General features: G+C 41.2%; 2 protein-coding genes across 6 annotated transcripts in view; both read left to right on the plus strand.

The window, feature by feature from the left end:
• Positions 1 to 5,723: 5,723 nt before the first annotated feature.
• Positions 5,724 to 13,540, plus strand: LOC139575882 (ras-related and estrogen-regulated growth inhibitor-like protein). 2 transcript variants are annotated; one of them, XM_071401283.1, is made up of 5 exons: positions 5,724 to 5,890; positions 6,611 to 6,667; positions 7,321 to 7,394; positions 10,064 to 10,212; positions 11,131 to 13,540. In XM_071401283.1, the coding sequence occupies exons 1-5, from the start codon at positions 5,839 to 5,841 to the stop codon at positions 11,423 to 11,425; spliced, it is 627 nt and encodes a 208-aa protein (XP_071257384.1). In that variant the 5' UTR covers positions 5,724 to 5,838; the 3' UTR covers positions 11,426 to 13,540. The 2 variants fall into 2 exon arrangements, with proteins under 2 accessions (XP_071257384.1, XP_071257385.1); XM_071401284.1 differs by lacking the exon at positions 6,611 to 6,667.
• Positions 13,541 to 14,337: 797 nt separating this feature from the next.
• Positions 14,338 to 19,576, plus strand: part of LOC139575024 (serine/threonine-protein kinase 33-like) — a 38,371-nt gene continuing 33,132 nt past the window's right edge. For all 4 annotated transcript variants that reach the window (XM_071399937.1, XM_071399936.1, XM_071399938.1 and 1 more), the window contains exon 1: positions 14,338 to 14,472. The gene's annotated coding sequence lies outside the window, so the exon portion shown is untranslated. The remainder of the gene's footprint in view (positions 14,473 to 19,576) is intronic.

The following is a 19,576-nucleotide window of genomic DNA, read 5'->3' on the forward strand; positions in this document are numbered from 1 at the left end:
GTCCATGCAAGATGGAAATTAGTCTTCTGCTTTTATCCAACCTGAAATTACAAGAGAAAAACTGCTGATGCACAACCAAATTCTGAAATTGCACCTTGTGTTTTATACTATTCTAACTCTCAACTGTAAGTTGAAACCCCGACTGAGTTCCTAAAATTATTTATATTTTATTTTTAAAATGTGGATTGGGGGTCCCCTAGCGGTCGTGGGGCCTTAAGCGGTTGCTTATGTCGATTATATCTAGGGCCGACCCTGGCTGGACTGTATAATGAGCCTGATTCTGTGAGTGGTGAGCAGTGAGAAGCAGTGCTGTCTTGACTGTGGGATAGCTAGCAGCAGACTGGTGGGTCTTCGCATCACAGAGAGGGGAGTGGTCTTTTTGGACATTTCCATCATTGACCGTAACTCATTTTCTCTCGAGATGCAATCATGGCAGCCTATTAATAATGATAGGATCATCTTAATGTGGGCGAGTCTGGAAAATACTTTAGCAGAGTTGTGAGCCATGGAAGTCACAAGAAGCAACAAGATGATAAAACACACTGTAGTCTTGGCAAAACAATCTCATATTATACTAACCACCATCATTAAGTATTAACTAAAGAATACGATCTATGCTCCTTTCATACTCTCTCTAACCATACGTTTGAATTTTTTTATCAAGGAAAAGCATGATGGATTTAATGGATTTGCATGTCCAATGAAATACCTTTTTGGACTCTCAATCCATGTAGTTAGGCCAAAGAGGTGTCTTTCAAAAGTTAAGAAATCCTAAGCCCCAAATTCAAATGACAAATGCAAACTAGAAATTGAATTTCAGCAAGGCATGAACTGAGGAGCATTTCAAACGTGCCAACTTTAGCACCTAGAGGCAGACCAGCAGAGATGAATTTGTATCAAAAGACCTCTCACATATTCCTGTGAAAAGATTTACTGGATCAAGAGTGAATTCCTTGCCCCTCCAAGCGGTTACAGTTCTCCTTTGATGAAAGGAACCAAGCTGGGTTACTTGTTCCATCCCAAGAGATGATATCATCTTTCCTTCCTGAGAGAAACACACATTTGCTCTCAGTAAATCTTATTATTCCAGTGAATCCTGCCCCACCACCCCACGGATGCGTTCCAAATGGCATCCTATTTCCTACATAGTGTACTACTTTTGACCAGAGCCATACGAGTCATGGTCAAAAGAAGTGCACTATACAGGGAATTGGGTGCCATTTGGGATGCACACTCTCACTCCAATAGACTCATTCTGGTTCATCTCTACAGACAGTATCCTGATGAGTCTTAAATCAGATCAGAGTGCTGTCTGGGAGAATTCCCTCAATACCTGCAGGATTAAGACGCTGATTGTCTGCCTGCTGTCCTGACAATGCTGGAGGGTGATGCTGCTCCCAGGAGGTTCTCATGAAGACAGACATGATGTAATCACTCTGCCTGCAGCGTTTAAACCTCTCTTTACCCTGGAAATGCTGCTCTGCTGCTGGCCCCTGTCTCATGTCAAGAGCACACATCACTTCTTTCTTAACATTACCAATAAAGGATAACATTTTTGCGGGACTAGTGGTGTTTTTTCCACGTTTTTCTGCTAGTAAATATAATGTGATTACTACTCAACTTCAGGGGAATGGTGTAGCTCATAAAAGTTCCAGACCTTATGAACTACCTCCTTACTTTATTTGGTATTGTGATGCCTGTTTTTGATTAGCCACACATATGGGAGCAGGGGTTTATTTTAATAGGTAAATCGGCAGCATTGCTTTTAAGGGGAACCCCAGTCAATCAGTGGTAAGTGTTTTGTATGTAGTGAAGTCAAATATTATTGTTGAATAACAATAGTTCGACCCCCTCGATGCGTTCGGGGTAATAGTCCAAAGTGGCAGTTTGAGATCAGTTCATGGCTGTTTCTTGAGAGAAGATGGTATGAAAAGCGATTGCCTGTCTGACAACATGAGGGATTTCTGGCTGTAGGTTACAAGTCTCCTATGACTGTGGATTGATACACTTCCACAAGTCCAGAGCCATTAGGATATGGTAGGGCCCAAACTGCAGTCTAGGGACTGTGGATCTGAAAGACAGAAATAATACACTAAATACTGTTGTTGAGGGACAGTCGTCTTCATTTGCGTGTTTTCAAGAATACCACTCTCTTGTTGTTATCTCATGAGAGCTCTTAGATAATAGCTGGTACAGTATATAAAACATGGCCTACTAAGTGACAAGGGCATTGTTGTTACCTGTTTTTACTCCATCCACCATTATAGGCATTCCCCCAGCCGTTTTGTTCTGTGTCTTGTATTCTACCTGATTCTACCTGATCCTCCTCTAATAAAAGGTAGTTGCGTAACACAGCATCACATCTTCCAGTCTAGCTGTTTATTGTCACTCTCACACCATAAAGTGCTGGCTTCATTGATTGTCATAATGTGATGTAGTCTGTATTGAATTTGTCCAATGTGTCTTTTTTTCTGTACAGTGTTCAGTCTTGTCTCCCCGCTGTGCTTCCCTCAGTGAAGATTATTGATTTGATTCTACTCATGGAACAATCAGGCCACAATATGCTGCATCATTTTTGGTCCTGGGCACATTTTAAGCCTTTTATTCCTGGGGTCTGCGACCTTTCAGTTAACAGACGTAAAATGAAACATAACAAGATAATTATGCGACACCCCTGTGAACTTTAGTCAACAATGACAGCGGTAGACATGGGAAAAAAACAGCCAGTGTAAAAAAATAAAATAAATGAAAGGACTTTTTGACTAGTGAAGCAGTCCATGAAATTGAAGTTTGAAGAATTGAATGACTTTCTTTGTTCTTTTTGAACTGTGGGGGGAAAAAGGGAAAGTGGATTGTTGTACCTCCCTTTCAAAGGTACTGAACCCTGCAATCAAACCATGCCTCATACGTTGGACATATGTTGGCATTTAATGCTGTGCAGTTGGAGCTTATGTGTTAGCCATGGTAATTGGGAGGTATCAGCGGTATTAACTGTTTCTGGTCTCCCTAAAGCCCTGTCTATCCCCACAGCACTGCAGATGTTCAGCAGCTTACATAGTGTGTACCCAGAGGCCAAGGACAAACCCTAGATAGGTGGGACTGTAGACTGGCACAGTGAATGTGAAAGAGCCATATAGAAAGCATCAAGGTTTTGTCTTTTTAGATGTCTGCATTGTAAATTGCGGTCAAATATATTACCCTTTTCTGCCATGTCCTGAGGGGGGAAAACAATAAATGAAAGAAATCAAATTATCTGGAAAACATATTAACTTTGTTAAGTTATATCGAGTGCCATTTCTCCCCGTAGCAACGATTAAAACATTCCCAAACCAGAAACCATGGATAGATGGCAGCATTCGTGTGAAACTGAAAGCGCAAACCACTGCTTTTAACCGGGGCAAGGTGACCGGAAACATGACCGAATACAAACAGTGTAGCTATTCCCTCCGCAAGGCAATCAAACAAGCTAAGTGCCAGTATAGAGACAAAGTAGAGTCGCAATTCAACAGCTCAGACACAAGAGGTATGTGGCAGGGTCTACAGTCAATCACGGATTACAAAAAGAAAACCAGCCCCGTCGCGGACCAGGATGTCTTGCTCCCAGACAGACTAAATAACTTTTTTGCTCGCTTTGAGGACAATACAGTGCCACTGACACGGCCCGCTACCAAAACCTGCGGGCTCTCCTTCACTGCAGCCTTGCAGGCCCAGACGGCATTCCCAGCCGCGTCCTCAGAGCATGCGCAGACCAGCTGGCTGGTGTGTTTAAGGACATATTCAATCAATCCTTATCCCAGTCTGCTGTTCCCACATGCTTCAAGAGGGCCACCATTGTTCCTGTTCCCAAGAAAGCTAAGGTAACTGAGCTAAACGACTACCGCCCCGTAGCACTCACTTCCGTCATCATGAAGTGCTTTGAGAGACTAGTCAAGGACCATATCACCTCCACCCTACCTGACACCCTAGACCCACTCCAATTTGCTTACCGACCCAATAGGTCCACAGACGACGCAATCGCAACCACACTGCACACTGCCCTAACCCATCTGGACAAGAGGAATACCTATGTGAGAATGCTGTTCATCGACTACAGCTCAGCATTTAACACCATAGTACCCTCCAAACTCGTCATCAAGCTCGAGACACTGGGTCTCGACCCCGCCCTGTGCAACTGGGTCCTGGACTTCCTGACGGGCCGCCCCCAGGTGGTGAGGGTAGGTAACAACATCTCCACCCCGCTGATCCTCAACACTGGGGCCCCACAAGGGTGTGTTCTGAGCCCTCTCCTGTACTCCCTGTTCACCCACGACTGCGTGGCCATGCAACTCAATCATCAAGTTTGCGGACGACACTACAGTGGTAGGCTTGATTACCAACAACGACGAGACGACCTACAGGGAGGAGGTGAGGGCCCTCGGAGTGTGGTGTCAGGAAAATAACCTCACACTCAACGTCAACAAAACAAAGGAGATGATTGTGGACTTCAGGAAACAGCAGAGGGAGCACCCCCCTATCCACATCGACGGGACAGTAGTGGAGAAGGTGGAAAGTTTTAAGTTCCTCGGTGTACACATCACGGACAAACTGAATTGGTCCACCCACACAGACAGCGTTGTGAAGAAGGCGCAGCAGCGCCTCTTCAACCTCAGGAGGCTGAAGAAATTCGGCTTGTCACCAAAAGCACTCACAAACTTCTACAGATGCACAATCGAGAGCATCCTGTCGGGCTATATCACCGCCTGGTACGGCAACTGCTCCGCCCACAACCGTAAGGCTCTCCAGAGGGTAGTGAGGTCTGCACAACGCTTCACCGGGGGCAAACTACCTGCCCTCCAGGACACCTACACCACCCGATATCACAGGAAGGCCATAAAGATCATCAAGGACAACAACCACCCGAGCCACTGCCTGTTCACCCCGCTATCATCCAGAAGGCGAGGTCAGTACAGGTGCATCAAAGCAGGGACCGAGAGACGGAAAAACAGCTTCTATCTCAAGGCCATCAGACTGTTAAACAGCCACCACTAACATTTAGTGGCCGCTGCCAACATACTGACTCAACTCCAGCCACTTTAATAATGTGAATTGATGGAAATTATGTAAAAATGTATCACTAGCCACTTTAAACAATGCCACTTAATATAATGTTTACATACCCTACATTACTCATCTCATATGTATATGTATATACTGTACTCTATATCATCTACTGCATCTTGCCATCTTTATGTAATACATGTATCACTAACCACTTTAAACTATGCCACTTTATGTTTATATACCCTACATTACTCATCTCATATGTATAGACTGTACTCTATACCATCTACTGCATCTTGCCTATGCCGTTCTGTACCATCACTCATTCATATATCTTTATGTACATATTCTTTATCCCTTTACACTTGTGTGTATAAAGTAGTAGTTGTGGAATTGTTAGGTTAGATTACTTGTTGGTTATTACTGCATTGTCGGAACTAGAAGCACAAGCATTTCGCTACACTCGCATTAACATCTGCTAAACATGTGTATGTGACAAATAAATTTGATTTGATTTGATTTGATACTATTATTGTTTTAACTGGAAAGGAGCAAGAGAGATTCTTAAGGTATTCAGTGTTGTGGTGACCTCTGTGTAATCCAACTTGGCACTCTCCTCATTGGGTGGGAGGGGACATGAAACATTGTGTATGTTTTCTTTTTTTCCACAGGCATCTGTTGTGGCTGAGCAGTTCTTACAAGCACAGTTCTAATCCTGATACCGCCTAACGTACATGACAGCAGAAAGAAAGAGAGCTCAGGTAGTCCTTCTCAGCAGCTCACCTCCAGTCTGCAGACATGAATGACATCAAGTTGGCTCTGCTGGGCAGCGAGGGAGCAGGGAAATCAGGTAAGTGTCTGAATGAATAATGTATGTGTTTGCATCATTAAGTATTTCTTTAACTGTCTGGTTTCTTGTGTTTGACTGTAGAGGCTTGCAAGGTCTCCAAAATGAACAGAATAATTGAACTGCTTATTTCTATGCTTTGCATACGAACGTGTAATTTCCCTCACTGTAAACAGTGTAACATTGTACAGTGTAGCCGTGACCAGGGGGAAATGATCACCTAGACAGATAGATAGAGATCGCTGCATGAGCTCCAAGCACAATGTTTTTAGATCATAACTCTAGAAGAGTAATGAAGTTGCCATATTTTTGTAAGGATTTGGAGAGAGGAAATTAAGATTGATGGTTGGAACATGCATCTAATTGATGAGGAATTATTTTTCTTGTAAGGCAGGGGAAAGTGCGATCCCTCAGGCTAACTGGAACAGGTTCAACCAAGGTCTCTTGAGAGAGAGAAATGATACTGTGGTAGAAACTAATAAAAGTAGATGCAGGAGAAAGCCCACTGCAGTGTTCAATCCACATGGAGGGGAGAGTGGAGAAGTGCAGAATAGGAAAACAGCACGACTGAACAGCCCTGTTTTAGCTTACCAAACAACTGTTCAGGGTTCCACTACTAAGACCAAAGTATCCAAGCCTAAATTCAACTATTTGTTGTTTATGTTTTTGTTTCCTGTATATTAATAAGCCTGTCTTACCCATGTCACATTTCTCCCTCTCCAGCTGTTCTGGTAAGGTTCCTGACAAAACGTTTCATTGGAGAGTATGCTTCCAACGCCAGTGAGTACACAGATTTCTCACTAATATTTAATGTAGGGTAGTAATGTTTTTACAATGTCATATAGATATGCTCGCAGTTACAGTCTGTTGCTACTGGCTGTTCACCAATGTCATCAACTTAGGGAGTAAAACGTTTTATTACTTTATTACCCCTGGGAGTCTGACATGAAACACACATACTGCACAGTATAAGATCCACCAGGAAGTTAAGTATAGTTCACACAGGCATTTTAATTGTGAGTGAATTTTAAGTAATAATTTACTGATTTGACTATTCAAATGATTCTTCAAGTTCACATATAGTATGTGTTAAGACATGTTTTGGTTTAATGTGATATGCTTTGCCGAGGGTAACTTATACTTTCTTAATGAACTCATTGGCATGATGACTTGTTCCCATTAGTCATCGCTTGTTTAACATGCTGGAAGATGGCTGCATTTAATGTTCCAGTTTACACAGGGGTATATGACTTCAGACCTTTCTTTTAAATGAATTAACTGAGTCTACTTCATCAGAACAATCATGGCCTGGATGTTTGAGGCTTACAGTAATCATTATTTCATGGGAGAAGTCTGTACATGACTATTTACATCAGATTTGAACTATTGCACATTTCCTATTACAATAAGTATGCTTTGAACTTGTGTTACAGACTCCTTATACCGTAAAAGGCTCTCCATCGAAGGAAGACTGTTACACTTGGAAGTATTTGATCCGTGTTCACAGGTATCTGATCTGTTCCCTGCATTTATTCATATATTTTTTAGCTCATGCCTAACATAGTAGTGTCTAATGGCATGGGAAATAGATTGTATGTTGTGTTCTGATGTGATTTATGATATTCCCCTGCAGCTCAGAACACACTGTACACAATGATCAGCCCTTGGAAAGCTGAGACAGGCAGCACTAGAACATGTTGACTGCTTATGCAGCCGCATATGGTACCCTTTATTCCCAAATGTTGGGTTTTATTATGATTCCCCCAGGCTCAGGTAACAGGATGTGCCTTGTCTTCATCTATTCACTTTTTAGGGTCTGTGTGAGTGGTACTGTGCAGCAGGGGTACCCAAACTTTTTCACTCAGGGCCCCCCTTCCAGCATTGGGGAACATCCCACGCCGCCCCCCCCCCCCTGCATGCACGTGCCACGTCTATTTCTATGGGCACAAGCACTGTTCATGACAAACTGTTCACACCCCTCTTGTTGGTGGAGAGAATTCTGCAGGTTTAAAGCTTATTTCCTGCAATTCTATACATTTTGCCATGTCTAATGTGTATTCGTGATATTTGAGTGACAAAAAAATTACAACAATATCTATGGGTTAAAAAAACGAAATAAAAAAATGTTAGTTGATCTGGACATTTCTGACAAGTCATAAATAGCTCTCTAAGGTATGCAATGACTAACATGACAAGAGGAACTGATGATGCGCTACCCAATTTCGAAATGGCACCTTGTGCATTCTACTATTACAACTTTCAAGAGTAAGTTTAAAGCCAGACTGAGTTCCCCCCCTGCCGACCCCGGGACGCGCCCCACAGTTTGGGAACTACTGCTGTACAGTACATGTCTTTCTCTGGTCTATTTCCTGTTTTATGGAACAAAAGAAGTCATGCACTGTTGACATGTCTTTGACTTGCCCCGAATCCCCCTTTCCCCAAAACATGTGTACTGTAAATATTGGACTATAAATCGTGCCTTAATAATACATATGTTCAAATGTTTATTCTGTTCTACTGAACCATTTATTTTATGTTCGTGTTCTTATCTTTTATTTCTCATTGTTGAGAAGGAACCTGTAAGTAAGCATTTCGTTGGATGGTGTATACCATTTGTATCCCTTACATACGACTAATAAAACTTGAAACTATAATTTCTAAGTGTAAGTGCTATCCAGAATCGTTTGGACATCCCTACCCTAAACCCTAACCTTAACCCCTACCTTAACCCCTACCCTTACCCATAACCATAACCTTTACCTAACCATTTTAAATGTCAACTTCAATGGTGTAGGGGATGTCAGATATCATGGACCAATTTGTAAGCTCCTGTGGCAAGTCTTTTTCAAGTTGACAAGATGGCGCCGACAGACACGGTTGCCCCGTTTTTAGGTCAAAGACAACTTTGTATATGCATTTCGCTGCACCTGTCATAACGCCTGCAAGTCTGTGTACGCAACCAATAAACGTTGATATGATTTAAACACAAGCTTGTACTCAACAGCTTCACTTCCCATTACTTTTCTCATATTCCATAGTTCTCTGAGGGGTGAGGCTACCTAATAAAATGGACCTCTATTAAATAGTTTAAAGGTTTTGCACAGTTACCTTATTTCCTGTAAAGACCGACGCTGGAGATGAGAAGCAGGTACAGGGAGTCAACATTTAATCGGGAACAGACAGGTAACACAACAGGAACAGCGTCAGCACACGGGTAAACAACAAGGAGGGGGTAATGCTGGGGAGCCTGGCACCTTTGAGCGCCAGGGAGGGGGAGCGGGAGCAGGCGTGACAGTACCCCCTCTCTGGGGGCGCCACCCGGCGTCCCACCTGCCCGAGCCTGACAGGCCAGCCGAGGCACAGGTGCTGGACAAGCCGGCTGGGCGTAAACTCCCGACGAACCGGCAGAGGCATGGGAGCCTGGCATGCCGGCTGAGGCATAGAAGCCCGACGATCCAGCTGGGGCGTGAAAGCCTGTCGATCCCGCTGAGGCGTGGGAGCCTGATGATCCTGCGGAGGCGTAGCAGCCTGACGTAAAAACCTGACGATCCGGCTGAGGCCCGACGTGGGATGGGTGCCTTCCGAGCCAACCAGGGCAAGAACCTGTCGAGCCAGCTAGGGCATGGCAGCACGATGAGCTGGCTTGGGCACCCCCAGTTCCATCAATGGCCGGCCCACCAATCGGAATGCCAGCACTCCCCGATGCTTTGTATTATGGCTTCAACATTCTGTGAAGACCGACGCTGGAGATGAGATGCAGGTACGGGGAATCAACATTTAATCAGGAACAGACAGGTAACACAACAGGAGCAGCGTCAGCATACGGGTAAACAACGACAAACGACAATTAATGCTGAAGCAGGGAACAGAGCGGGGAACCAGACAGATATAGGGGAGGTAATGACAGAGGTGATTGAGTCCTGATGAGTCGAATAATCGCTGATGCGCGTGATGGGGGGGAAGGCAGGTGTGCGTAATGATGGTGGCAGGAGTGCGTAATGCTGGGGAGCCTGGCGCCTTTGAGCACCAGGCAGGCGTGACAATTTTCCATGTAAAATAGCCTTTGAGTGAAAACATCGTTCATAATATTTTTTCCATTAGTTTCCATAAGTTAGGTAAGATGTGTGAGGATGTGTTTGTGATCTGTTGTCCACCCCCTGTCCCCTGCCCTGTCAGAGTGGAGAGAGCAGATGTATCCTGGAAGAGCCGGTGGAGTGGGCCGATGGATTTATCGTGGTGTACAACATCAGTGACCGAACGTCCTTCCTCAACGCCCAAAACATCCTATGTCAGATCAAAGAAGCCCGCGGAGAGAGCTGCAAGGGGTGAGTGACTGTGACCTGTGACCCAGTGCCTGATGCCTACCAGAGGGAAGGGATTGGGCTTTGATGAATTAATGATTCCCATTCCTGGACAGACGTTTAGGCTAACAGGGGGGCACACACCAGTTAAAGTGACAGATTCCAACATGATTTTAACATTGTTGTATCATAGAGAAAATAGAAGTCAAAGTGAACACAAAAGGCAGCTGTCTGTGATAGAAGTGTAGGCTTTTCCTTCTTGATAAACATGTTTTGTAGGATTTACAACCTCATGGCTCGACTTAGTTAATTATATGAGTAAATTATTTCTCATGCTCAATTGAATTTGCCCCAGAATGACTTGTATTCAATTTTCTCAGAGGCGTTAATTAAAACATGATTAAATACTAGAGGAACTATTGGGATTCCACTGGACATTTGTTACAGGACTTTAAGTGAAAGTAGTTTGCAGCCAGTCGACTGCCGCTGTGTGGAAGCGTGAGCTGGGACAGCTTGAGATGATAAAGACTCACATATGGCTCACAAAATGACATGGGTGGTCAGACCTAATTTGTGTAGCGGGATTTTACTTCAGCCGGGTCCTGATGGTTTGACACTCCATGAAATAGATGTGAAGCAGAAGTCACCCTCACTGTATATCAAAAGAGCACTTTGGGCGAGGGCCTGTCTGCATTATATAAACTCTCTGAAACTTCACTGAAGCCACCACTTGGCCTACTTGGTTCGTTTTCCTTTGATACCGTGGGCTGCTTCAGTAAACATGTCAGTAGTTTACACAGCCTTACTAATTCAGATGAATGTGATGAACGTCAGATGAAGTTCGTGATGAGTCAGCAGAAACACATATTTTGATTAAGTTTATGATCATTTTAAGGAAAGTTTAAGGGAGGTTTTTGACCCTGGTGTGCTTGTTTGGGACAGAGAGATGGACAAGATGGATATCCCAATCTGCCTGGTGGGGAACAAGCAGGACCTGTGCCACGCCCGTCAGGTGTTTGAAGAGGAAGGCTGTGCCTTGGCTCAGGAGCACAGATGCCACTTCCAGGAGGTGTCTGCAGCAGAGGACTATCTGGAGATATCCAACCTCTTCACCAAGCTCATCCGCCACGTCATGGATCACCTGAAGTACCGGGCCGACCGCCGCCGCTACAGTGGCTCTAAGTCCATGGCCAAGCTCATCAACAATGTCTTCGGTAAGAGGAGGAAATCTGTCTGAAGGTGGGGGTGCTCATGTGGACGTTGATGGGATGTTTGATTGGGATGACTTGTGTTTATATGTTGTGGACGCCTGGGTTGTTGATTCTGATGAACACTTCTTGTGATAGGGACAGGGACAGCTCTGTAAGTTTGAATGACATACGTCATAGTCCAGACTTTACAGTGGTGAAAAAAGTACTCAAATGTCATACTTGAGTAGAAGTGAAGATACCTTAATAGAAAAGTAAAAGTGAAAGTCACCCAGTAAAATAACACTTGAGTAAAAGTCTAAAAGTATTTGGTTTTAAACATACTTAAGTATCAAAGGTAAAGGAATTAATAATTAAAAATGCCTTATATTATGCAAACCAGATGGCACAATTGGTATATCTTTTTTATTTACGGATAGCCAGAGGCACACTCCAACACTCAGACATTAATTTACAAATGAAGCATTTGTGTTTAGTTGGTCCGCCAGATCAGAAGCAGTAGAGATGACAAGGATGTTCTCTTGATAAGTGTGTGAATTGGACCATTTTCCTGTCAAAATGTGACGAGTACTTTTGGGTATCAGAGAAAATGTATGAGTAAAAAGTAAAAAGTACATTATTTTCTTTAGGAATGTAGTAAAGTAAAAGAAAAAGTAGTCAAAAATATAAATAGTAAAGTGAAGTACAGATACCCCCAAAAACGACTTAAGTAGTACTTTAAAGTATTTTTACTTAAGTACTTTACACCATTGAGACTTTATCTGTAGCCCCTGTTTACTGTTGATTGTGTAACATCTATGTATTTAGCAACGGCTGACCCTATTTAGTGTCATGTAATCAAATAATTGTTCTCTTTTTTCAAGAAGTCACTTTGCCATTCAGATCTTCTTACATTTTTATTTTTCCCTCTTGATATTCTAAATCCCATGTTGCCAGTAGAGTATCCTTCAACGCTTAAGTTCCTTTCTTAATTCCAAACTATTTAAAGGAAAATTACTTTCCAAAAGTAGTTTTATGTTTCTAAGAGCACAATATATTTGAGTTTGCATCAAGGAATATGCACCAATGTCTTAATGTAAATTCCACCTCTCAGAGGGGACAGTAATAAGGTGAGAATTATGGGTAAATTGCCTCACTAACAACATCTTATGGCATATGACTTCACATAAATCCTATTGAATTTCTGCTGTGGCAGTATTACATGGGCTGTTTCTAATTTTAAGCTGTAACAATGGGTAAAATTGCTTTTCCGTGGACAGGAATGTAAGCAGCTAGTATATTCATTCCCTACATAGTAGTAAAGGAATGTGCAGCAATTTTTTTTGCATGTACATATTCTGTTGATTTCCTGTATTCAATGTGTTTGCTGATGTATTACAACTTTGGATAGTACGAGCAAATGTCTGTGATTGTGCTATGCATAAAAACAAACGTTCCCTCTCATTCTTGTTTCTAGTTGAAAATTACCCACTGGGCACAGATGTCAATTCAATGTTTATTCCACGTTGGTTCAACGTGATTCAACCAGTGTGTACCCAGTGGGTGATTATGCCTGGTGTGGACCAACTTGCAATTAAAGAGCTATTTGGGGGTATTGTGTGAATTATTAAATGAACTAAATAATGTCCCATTTGTATAATGTGGTTTAAAGTCAATGATTCAGCTACGCTCCAATAGTTTGTTCTGGTGAAACACCTTTCTTTTTTTCATCCAATAATTTGGTTGAATAGTGCTTTGAATATGAATCGAATGCAAAACAACCCACAATTAGCATACCAGTCATTGCTTTGGAGTCTCATTAAAACTATGTGCCGACTGTTGGTAGGATAATGTGTATACAACCCAGCTCAGACCTGCAAGGCTTAACTGCTGTGCTTGGATTTCAGTCTAGTGATTGTTATCTTTGCAAAGGAGCAGAAACATTGATTTAACTCAGCTTGTAGTGTCTTTAAATGTCTGTCAAATGTCTGTCTTTAGCATGTCTGTCCAAAATGTTATCCCTAAGTTTGAAATGCTTTTTTAGTTTGGCTCAGTTCTTAATAAGGAATTTAATATCACAATAATGTTTTATGTCTTTTCCATTCTGTTGTATTTAGAAAATGTGGTCATATGTTGATAGACAATAAAATTGCAAAAGTATATTATACAAGCATCACTCTTTCAAATGTGCAACCATAATTAATGTTTACAATGGACAGTCCAAGAACTGGCAAGATGCCCAAACAGTGGAAGCTATTAAAGTGGGGGACTCAAAGGAGCTCTGGAATCTAATAACGCTTACAATGTGTTTGATGATCTTGCCTTTACTTTTAAGATTAATTAAAAGTTGTTGTCATGCTACAGTAACAGGGATTGCATTTTGTCAAAAATAATGTTGCTGTCATCTTCATAAACTGCCAACTTGGCATTTAGGTAGGTCTAAAAATGTGTACTGCAAGGAGGTCCAAATACCACTGTTTATCACATTTAAACTGTATCGTTCCCTCCTAAAGCTGATAATTGGAAATATGACTTTTTGAATTTTACAGAAATGGAATTGTAACATTAGGTACAAAATAATAATAAACATATTGACGGCAATCATTTTCTATATCACTTTTCTCCACTAGATGGGGACTAATCACCATGTAGGCAGATAGGCCACCCTGTGAAGTTTGCATACGTAAACCATAGTGCTATTCAGTTTGACTTACCATAGTCATAGACGTATTCTTATCTTCATGAAATGTGTGAAAATAAATAGGTTAACTATTCAAAACATTCCAATGTATGACAATTTGTATACCGTAACAGCAATACATGAATTATGTATTTCTATTAGAATATACATTTCCTTTAGCAGAGCATTCAAATCAAGTGTTGCTGTTGGGGTAGAGAATATTATATGACGCCAGATTTTCATTGCGCTTTTTTGTCCCTGTTTAGTACCCGTAGTACACCACCTTTCGCATCACGCAAGAAAAGTTTGGGAAAGTGGCTCTTGCGATGTCACTTGATTCCTGGTTGCTAAAGAGACTGTAACGTTGGATGAATACAATAACGGATCTCACCGTTACCCTCAACAAACAAACATAAGGTAAATGCATGTTAATAGATTAATAGGATTTAAATGAGTTAGCTATGTTTCAATGAAAAGTAGGTAGTTTGCGTACTTCTCGCTGTTGCCATGGCAACACACGCAAAAGCAGCAGTGTGTTTTGTTTTGTCTAGCCTCTGCAGTTTTTTTTGCTGATGACTAACGTTAGGTAGTCTTCATTAATATTGTGTAATTATGTAGCTATATATTACGTTTTGTGGCGGTGGCTACATATAATTTAATTAATTCGAGATTAACGTTAATCTAGTTCAGGGATGGGCAACTCCAGTCCTTGGGGGCTGGTGTGCCGGTGTCACATTTTTTCCTAGCAAATAGAGCTGATTAGACTAATTGCATGCTAAACTGAAGATCATGATTAGTTAATTTTTGGAGTCAGGTGTGTTAGCAGGTGCTGGGACGAATGTGTGACACCAATCCGTCCCCCGAGGACTGGATTTGCCCATCCCTGATGTAGTTAATGATTATTTTGAGGAGTCCTGTATTACTAACGTTAGCTCTATTTCATCAGTGAACTGTGTGTGGAAAAAAAGTTACCTAACTAATAGGCCTAAAACTATTTTCCCAACATATATTGTAGGTAAGTAGTCAGTGGTGTAAAGTATTTAAGTAAAAATACTTTAAAGTACTACTTAAATCGTTTTTTTGCTATCTGTACTTTACTATTTATATTTTTGACTACTTTTACTTGACTACATTCATAAAGAAAATAATGTACTTTTTACTCCATACATTTTCCCTGACACACAAAAGTACTCGTTACATTTTGAATGCTTAGCAGGACAGGAAAATGCTCCAATTCACACACTTATTAAGAGAACATCTCTACTGGGACTCACTAAACACAAATGCTTCATTTGTAAATTATGTCTGAGTGTTGGAGTGTGCCAGCCTGTGGCTATCTGTAGATTAAAAAAAATAAGAAAATAAAAGAACATTGTGCTGCTTGGTTTGCATAATATAAGCAATTTTATTTATACTTTTCATTTTGATACTTAAGTATATTTATAACCAAATACATTTAGACTTTTACTCAAGTAGTATTTTACTGGGTGACTTTTTTACTTGAGTCATTTCCTATTAAGGTATCTTTACTCAAGTATGAAAATTGGGTACTTCTTCCACCACTGTAAGTAGAAAACTAGCTATCTGACTTCATTTGCAGACAGAAAGCTGTTAAAAGGAATCCTTCAAACTCCATTCAATCAGTGCATTGAATGTTTTTAAACATCACACACATTAAAACACTACTATGCAGGTTTCATGCCAGATAATTATATTTAGCAGGAACAGGTCATAGAAAGTTAATTGCTGCTTGTATGAGGTTGAAATAATTGTGTTTCAAGCAGCTGGGTATTGGCTCCTCCTGCAATAATGCCTTTCTTGGTTAAGAATGTAATGTTCTTGTTTCATGGCTTCCTCTAATGACACGTTTGAATAGGCTAGGCCCATATAATTAGAACAGTAATGGTAATTTAATAAGATCTCTATGACTAGGCCTACCAGTCTAAGATAAACTGCGGTGGGCCGAAAAGCATGAAGTTGATCGATCCCCGTCAAGGGAGGCGCTGATTTCTTTTTTTTGTATATCATACAGTCTTATGACTATAAAATGTGTTGGCACCTTAAATTCTTGCAGAAATGTTTTATGAAGACTGAAATATGATCAAAATCTGTTTTTTGAGTGCACTTGAAATATGCAGCATGCAATGTGAATTGTCTTGATCGTATGAAGAGGTAACTCTGTTGATCGCTTAGCCAATTTATTGAAAGCTAGTCAATGTTAGTCTGACTAGCCTAGCCAGCTATTGTAAATGTCAATTTGCCTGCTCAGGAAGCTAGTGTTTCATGAGCTATCTGTCAGTGAATTGACATTTTGAATCATGTTTTGGCATGGTTATGTCTCATTTCAAGTAACTATCGGCAGGCGTAGGCCTTTACACTTGTACGGGTTGAAAATGGCAGATTTGGACACTGATAAGTGGCTGTACTGTAATTTGCTATACATTACTTCAGAGCTCAGGTTTTCCACTTCACAGCTTTGCATGGGTTTTGACTGACAGCCGTTCTGTTTTGAGCCCCGAGCGTGACAAGAATTTGCCCCTATCCCTCCCACTGATTGGGCAACTTTTGCAAATGTTTTGTTGTCTGAGTGAGGAAAATGCTGTAAATTACAAGGACTCTATTTACTTTGAAAGATAAGACGTTGAGGATTATAATAAATACAGCTTTGATGTCATATAAGCAAGCCAAACACCCGCAAGTCCAAATGTGCACTTCACGTTTCCATATCATAAAACTCATGTCATATACAGAGTCAATATTTATGATCACTGTTTGATGTACAGTTAGAAGATGACATGGTGTTATACAGTTGAAGTCAGAAGTTTACATACACCTTAGCCAAATACATTTAAACTCAGTTTTTCACAATTCCTGGCATTTAATCCTAGTAAAAAGTCCCTGTTTTAGGTCAGTTAGGATCACCACTTTATTTTAAGAATGTGAAATATCAGAATAATAGTAGATAGAATGATTTATTTCAGCTTTCATCACATTCCCAGTGGGTCAGAAGTTTACATGCATTCAATTAGTATTTGGTAGCATTGCCTTTAAATTGTTTAACTTGGGTCAAACGTTTTGGGTAGCCTTCCACAAGCTTCCCACAATAAGTTGGGTGAATTTTGGCTCATTCCTTCTGACAGAGCTGGTGTAACTGAGTCTGGTTTGTAGGCCTCCTTGCTCGCACAAATTTTTTCAGTTCTGCTCACACATTTTCTATAGGATTGAGGTCAGGGCTTTGTGATGGCCACTCCAATACCTTGACTTTGTTGTCCTTAAGCCATTTTGCCCAAACTTTGGAAATATGCTTGGGGTCATTGTCCACTTGGAAGACCAATTTGCGACCAAGCTTTAACTTCCTAACTGATGTCTTGAGATGTTGCTAATATTGTTGCTAATATATCCACATAATTTTCCTCCCTCATGATGCCATCTATTTTGTGAAGTGCACCAGTCCCTCCTGCAGCAAAGCACCCCCACAACATGATGCTGCCACTCCCGTGCTTCACGGTTGGGATGGTGTTCTTCGGCTTGCAAGCATCCCCCTTTTTCCTCCAAACATAACGATGGTCATTATGGCCAAACAGTTCTATTTTTGTTTCATCAGACCAGAGGACATTTCTCCAAAAAGTACGATCTTTGTCCCCATGTGCAGTTGCAAACTGTAGTCTGGCTTTTTTATGGCGGATTTGGTGCAATGGCTTCTTCCTTGCTGAGCAGCCTTTCAGGTTATGTCAATATAGGACTCATTTTACTGTGGATATAGATACTTTTGTACCTGTTTCCTCCAGCATATTCACAAGGTCCTTTGCTGTTGTTCTGGGATTGATTTGCACTTTCCGCACCAAAGTACGTTCATCTCTAGGAGACAGAACGAGTCTCATTCCTGAGCTGTAAGACAGCTGCGTGGTCCCATGGTGTTTATACTTGCGTACTATTGTTTGTACAGATGAACGTGGTACCTTCAATATTTTGGAAATTGCTCCCAAGGATGAACCAGACTTGTGGAGGTCTACAATTTTTTTTTCTGTGGTCTTGTCTGATTTCTTTTGATTTTCCCATGATGTCAAGCAAAGAGGCACAGATTTTGAAGGTAGGCCTTGAAATACATCCACAGGTACACCTCCAATTGACTCAAATGATGTCAATTAGCCTATCAGAAGCTTCTAAAGCATTGACATTTTCTGGAATTTTCCAAGCTGTTTAAAGGCACAGTCAACTTAGTGTATGTAAACTTCTGACTCAGTGAATTGATACAGTGAATTATAAGGGAAATAATCAGTCTGTAAACAATTGTTGGAAAAATTACTTGTGTCATGCACAAAGTAGATGTACTAACCGACTTGCCAAAACAATAGTTTGTTAACAAGAAATTTGTGGAGTGGTTGAAAAACGAGTTTTAATGACTCCAACCTAAGTGTATGTAAACTTCCGACTTCAACTGTACCTTGGCTTGTCTTGAACAGAAAAAGCCTATATTTGTTGTATTGTGAAGAAAGTTTACAGCGGCTCACGCATCTAAATGCACTTACGACTCCATTCTATTCGCACCAAAATTACCATCTGCTTCTCTGAATTGCCTTGAGAAAGCGTAAAGCGTAAATCATAGTCTACTGATGCTGAGATACTATAGTCCAGTGCCCTTTGTGACATAGCTACATGGCTCTGAGACCACCACCCGCTGGAAACGCACAGCCTGATCGAGCACCTCCCTCCCCACAATTCTCAACCAACGCGGCTCTGTTACGCGTCCTCTATTCATTTGAATGTGTTGACAGTTAGAGAAATAGCTTGAGCTGCACTGAGAAGTCAAAAAGTATGAAAGCCAATGGTCCAATATTCTAGGACACTGCTGTGCATACGCATATGCATTTTGGACTATGATAAACACAACACTGTAAGATCATATTTTATCATTTTGCTAGTCATGTTGGCGACACGCTTTCAAATGATGCCCACCCGACCCAGGTTGCTATTTATAATGGACTCTTTTTGGATTGCATAAACAACAGTAATTGTGTGAAGGCGAGGATGCAGGGCTGTGTTCCAAACAAAACAACTAAAAGTGATCTTGCTCTAGTTCCTCATCGGCACAGCTAGGAGAGCTCAAAATAGCACCTTTGTAGTTGACTCTTCTTTGAGTCATAAAAGTTCATTGAAATTACTTAGGGACTGTGCACACTTTGGAGAGCTGTGTGGCAACATATAGATGTTGCACCTAACCCAACTTTTCCAATAATATTTTTATGTTACGGAATGTATCCAAAGTATTTTCAGATTTTGTTATAAACAAATGTGGCGGAAAGTACAGTAAATGTAAAATGCACATAAAATCAAGTTTTATGTTTGGATTCAGTCTTGTCAGGTAAACTGTTGTCCTCACCTTTAATCATAATTTTCCCATAATCCCCAAACTGTTCCCTTTTCATTGCTACCATGGTTATGCATATGCTTTCCATGTTTCTTCTGTAAGAAACATTTCAATTTAGCCCTATCCATATAGGCCAAATCTCATGAGTGTAAG

This window comes from Salvelinus alpinus, chromosome 5, assembly GCF_045679555.1.
Source record: "Salvelinus alpinus chromosome 5, SLU_Salpinus.1, whole genome shotgun sequence".
In the NCBI taxonomy this organism is placed as follows: Eukaryota; Metazoa; Chordata; class Actinopteri; order Salmoniformes; family Salmonidae; genus Salvelinus; species Salvelinus alpinus.

What these genes read in the sequence shown, in the direction of transcription:
- LOC139575882 (XM_071401283.1), top strand. Translation starts at nt 5,839, where the DNA reads ATGAATGACATCAAGTTGGCTCTGCTGGGCAGCGAGGGAGCAGGGAAA. An exon ending in TATTTGATCCGTGTTCACAG is followed by an intron (nt 7,395 to 10,063) that starts GTATCTGATCTG and finishes CTGCCCTGTCAG; the next exon opens with AGTGGAGAGAGCAGATGTAT. An exon ending in CGCGGAGAGAGCTGCAAGGG is followed by an intron (nt 10,213 to 11,130) that starts GTGAGTGACTGT and finishes TGTTTGGGACAG; the next exon opens with AGAGATGGACAAGATGGATA.